This window comes from Nerophis lumbriciformis, linkage group LG01 (genome assembly GCF_033978685.3).
Source record: "Nerophis lumbriciformis linkage group LG01, RoL_Nlum_v2.1, whole genome shotgun sequence".
Taxonomy (NCBI): Eukaryota; Metazoa; Chordata; class Actinopteri; order Syngnathiformes; family Syngnathidae; genus Nerophis; species Nerophis lumbriciformis.
Genome location: NC_084548.2, coordinates 75,385,001 through 75,390,000, shown reverse-complemented (window position 1 = coordinate 75,390,000; position 5,000 = coordinate 75,385,001). Strand labels below are relative to the sequence as shown.

Sequence of the window (5,000 nt, the reverse complement as noted above, 5' to 3'; positions counted from 1 at the left end):
CTCTCTGAGCACTCCCCACAGGACTTCCCGAGGTACACGGTCCAATGCCTTCTCCAAGTCCACAAAGCACATGTAGACTGGTTGGGCAAACTCCCATGCACCCTCAAGGACCCTGCCGAGAGTATAGAGCTGGTCCACAGTTCCACGACCAGGACGAAAACCACACTGTTCCTCCTGAATCCGAGGTTGGACTATCCGGCGTAGCCTCCTCTCCAGTACACCTGAATAGACCTTACCGGGAAGGCTGAGGAGTGTGATCCCACCATAGTTAGAACACACCCTCCGGTTCCCCTTTTTAAAGAGAGGAACCACCACCCCGGTCTGCCAATCCAAAGGTACTGTCCCCGATGTCCACGCGATGCTGCAGAGTCTTGTCAACCAAGACAGCCCCACAGCATCCAGAGCCTTAAGCCGGGCGAATCTCATCCACCCCCGGGGCCTTGCCACCGAGGAGCTTTTTAACTACCTCAGCAACCTCAGCCCCAGAAATAGGAGAGCCCACCACAGAATCCCCAGGCACTGCTTCCTCATAGGAAGACGTGTTGGTGGGATTGAGGAGGTCTTCGAAGTATTCCCTCCACCGATCCACAACTTCCGCAGTCGAGGTCAACACTATCAAACCTTTATTTAAAGAAAAAAATGTACAAAAAAAAACAGATACTGACCAGTCTTTGACACACTGGTCAATCCCAAGTTCTTTTGGATGACATATATGTTGAGTAAGAAGGACCCCAGAGACAGAATAGTACTTTGCCAAGTTTTACTAAAGCTTCAGGAGACCAGCCCTTACAACGTGACAATAGCATCAGCAAGCCAGGTCTAAATCCAAACAAAAAGAGTCAGTTTATGTAGAGAGCCCGGTAAGGAACTGGCCAAAACAGCTCTGTGAGCCGACCAACAGGAGCCCTTAACCCTTGTATTGTGTTCGGGTCTGTGGGACCCGTTTTCATTTTTTATTAAAAGAAAACTCCTCAGCCTTCCCAGTAAGGTCTATTCGGGTGTACTGGAGAGGAGGCTACGCCGGATAGCCCAACCTCGGATTCAGGAGGAACAGTGTGGTTTTGGTCCTGGTGGTGGAACTGTAGACCAGCTCTATACTCTGGGCAGGGTCCTTGAGGGTGCATGGGAGTTTTGCCCAACCAGTCTACATGTGCTTTGTGGACTTGGAGAAGGCACTCTCCTGTGGGGAGTGCTCAGAGAGTATGGGGTATCGGACTGTCTTATTGTGGCGGTCCGCTCCATGTATGATCAGTGCCAGAGCTTGGTCCGCTCCCTGTATGATCAGTGTCAGAACTTGGTCCGCTCCCTGTATGATCAGTGCCAGAGCTTGGTCCGCATTGCCGGCAGTAAGTGGGACACGTTTCCAGTGAGGGTTGGACTCCGCCAAGGCTGCCCTTTGTCACCCATTCTGTTCTGAACTTTTATGGACAGAATTTCTAGGTGCAGTCAAGGTGTTGAGGGGATCCGGTTTGGTGGCTGCAGGATTAGGTCTCTGCTTTTTAAACATGATGTGGTCCTGATGGCTTCATCTGGCCAGGATCTTCAGCTCTCACTGGATCGGTTCGCAGCCGAGTGTGAAGCGACTGGGATGAGAATCAGCACCTCCAAGTCCCAGTCCATGGTTCTCGCCCGGAAAAGGGTGGCAAGCCATCTTCGGGTTGGGGAGGAGATCTTGCCCCAAGTGGAGGAGTTCAAGTACCTGGGAGTCTTGTTCACGAGTGAGGGAAGAGTGGATGGTGAGATGGACAGGCGGATCGGTGCGGCGTCTTCAGTGATACGGACGCTGTATCGATCCGTTGTGGTGAAGAAGGAGCTGAGCCGGAAGGCAAAGCTCTCAATTTACCGGTCGATCTACGTTCCCATCCTCACCTATGGTCATGAGCTTTGGGTTATGACCGAAAGGACAAGATCACGGGAACAAGCGGCCCAAATTAGTTTCTCCCTTAGAGATAGGGTGAGAAGCTCTGTCATCCGGGGGGAGCTCAAAGTAAAGCCGTTGCTCCTCCACATGGAGAGGAGCCAGATGAGGTGGTTCGGGCATCTGGTCAGGATGCCACCCGAACGCCTCCCTAGGGAGGTGTTTCGGGCACGTCCGACCGGTAGGAGGCCACGGGGAAGACCCAGGACACGTTGGGAAGACTATGTCTCCCGGCTGGCCTGGGAACGCCTCGGGATCCCCCGGGAGGAGCTGGACGAAGTGGCTGGGGAGAGGGAAGTCTGGGCTTCCCTGCTTAGGCTGCTGCCCCCGCGACCCGACCTCGGATAAGCAGAAGAAGATGGATGGATGGATAAAAGAAAAATGATGCAATTAATTAATTTTTCAAACTGAGACTCACTGACTTTGGCTCATGTTCTGTGAAGAACATATATCAGAATACATATTCAATGACCACACACCATATTACATATAAGATGTCCGGGTACCACCCACACACACACACACACACACACACACACACACACACACACACACACATACACACACACACACACACACACACACACACACACACACACACACACACACACACACACACACACACACACACACACACACACACACACACACACACACACACACACACACACACACACACACAGCGGGCCTAGACAGGAGGAGGACAGAGTGTAGGTACACAGAACATCAGAGGGTCAAATGTGCGAGAAAATGAGAGCAGACAGAGTTGACAAACAATGTTGCAACCTTGCGTGGGAACCGCAGGTGCAGAAACACAAAAGAAGAATCCCTGGGGGAAATTTTCCGTGCAACGTTCATATTGTTGCTACTCAGCCAGCGTTTGTGGGTCTGATGGACCCGTTGCATTTTTATTGGGATAAGGTAAACATCTGTTCAGTAATTTAACATAAAAGTGTTTGATTGTGAGGCATTAAAAGCCACAAAATGCAACGGGTCCATCAGACCCACAAACGCTGGCTGAGTAACAACAATATGAACATTACAGAAGGGTTAAGACAAAACAAAGAGTTTACTAGCGGACATAAGATAAAAGCAAGGAACAGAGTCAACATCCCAGTTGTCCTTGAAAAAGGGGGCAGGATTCAGAGCGTCTTTCACTGCAATGGTCTCACTGGGGTGTTTACCGCATGACCCTGCCGAGGCCGATGCAGAGGGAGCCGAACTGTAAATAAGGATTGTATTGGTTCGGCCGAGCAAACACTTATCAAATGGTTTGTGTGCTCCATTTGTCGCTTACAAATTGATCATCATTTCGCCTTGCAGAGCGGAAAGCGTCTTCGAGATGTTATCCAATTTGTGACTCAGTTCAGAAAACAAGAAAAGTCTGAGTTACCACAGCTCTGGCCATTCCTTAATCACTTCTGACTGCGTCGATAAGGTCTTGCCAATTTTGTTGAGAGGCCAGTTGAGCCTAATTCCATGGTTGGGTTTTGGAGAGCAGTGCGAATAGAGGCTCGGAGACGGTTAAGACAAGACAAAACTAAGAAGACACAAGGGAGAGGGAAGGGGTGGCGTCCGCCTTTGTTGAGAGCAGCCGCACAAATGAGACGGTTGAAGAAGGTTTTTTCAATAATATTTTTTTTTCATTGGGTTTTTCAGTTCCTGACATCGGTGAGGACGATGGTGAAGGTGAAGCTGAAGCTGAAGCTGACGCTGAAGCTGAAGCTGAAGGTGAAGCTGAAGCTGAAGATGAAGGTGAAGCTGAAGGTGAAGGTGAAGCTGAAGCTGAAGCTGAAGGTGAAGGTGAAGAAGCGGAGTCCACCGTTCTTCTTCCTCTTGCGATATCAGACCCCACCTTCCAGCCGGAAGAGGAGGCAGAAGCCGCAAAGGCAGAAGAGATTCTTCCTCCCGCAATAACAGAGTCCTTCCACCAAGCAGACATCCATACCACCACTACTAGTCCCAGTACCACCACTACTAGTCCCAGTACCACCACTACTAGTCCCAGTACCACCACTACTAGTCCCAGTACCACCACCACTAGTCGCAGTACCACCACTACTAGTCCCAGTACCACCACTACTAGTCCCAGTACCACCCCCACTACACCCAGTATCAGCACTACTAGTCCCAGTACCACAAGTACCAAGGCCTCGTCCCAGGACCGTGCAGCCCCCAACACACCAAGAACCCCACCTCCAAAAGCTCAAAGGGAAGCGGAGACAAAGAAGGAGGCGGAGACAAAGAAGGAGGCGGAGACAAAGAAGGAGGCGGAGCTGGCCAATAAGGGCTTGAAGGTGAAAGGAGGCAAGGAAAGAAGTCTGGATAGGATCAGAGTGGACATCATAACAATAAAAGAGCAGGACATCCTGGTGATACCTCGAAATGAAAGACCATCATCGTCATCATCATCATCTCCATCGCCCGCGCTGATGTTTGTATCTTGTCTCATCTTCATCCTCCACATCTAGTAGTACAACATCTAGTAGTACAACATCTAGTAGTAAAACACCCCCAGGACTGCTGAAACTTGAAAGAGGTGCGGATGGACGTCGCTTCCCCGCTTCAACCTAACAGCGCAGTATCATAGCATATATACTGTATATGTATATATATATATGTATATGTATATACATATATATATAAATATATATATATATATATATATATATATATATATATACACATATATATATATATATATATATATATATATATGTGTATATATATATATATATATACATATATATATATATATATATATATATATATATATATATATATATATATATATATATATATATATATATATATATGTGTATTTATATATATATATATATATATATGTGTATATATATATATACACATATATATATGTATATATATATATATATATATATATATATATATATATATATATATATATATATATATATATATATATATATATATATATATATATATATATATATATAATGTCTTAATAAGGTTATCCAAAAAATAGTGCTCGATACCGTAGTAGAGCGCAATATATGTATGTGTGGGAAAAAAATCACAAGACTATTTCATCTCTACAGGCCTG

At 46.7% G+C, this 5,000-nt stretch overlaps 1 protein-coding gene across 1 annotated transcript in view; it reads left to right on the top strand.

The window, feature by feature from the left end:
- Positions 1-4,514, top strand: part of LOC133572793 (uncharacterized) — a 36,596-nt gene extending 32,082 nt beyond the window's left edge. The window contains exon 6 of the mRNA XM_061925817.1: positions 3,578-4,514. Within this exon, the coding sequence (XP_061781801.1) occupies positions 3,578-4,389 (812 nt within the window). The 3' untranslated portion in view covers positions 4,390-4,514. The remainder of the gene's footprint in view (positions 1-3,577) is intronic.
- Positions 4,515-5,000: the final 486 nt, after the last annotated feature.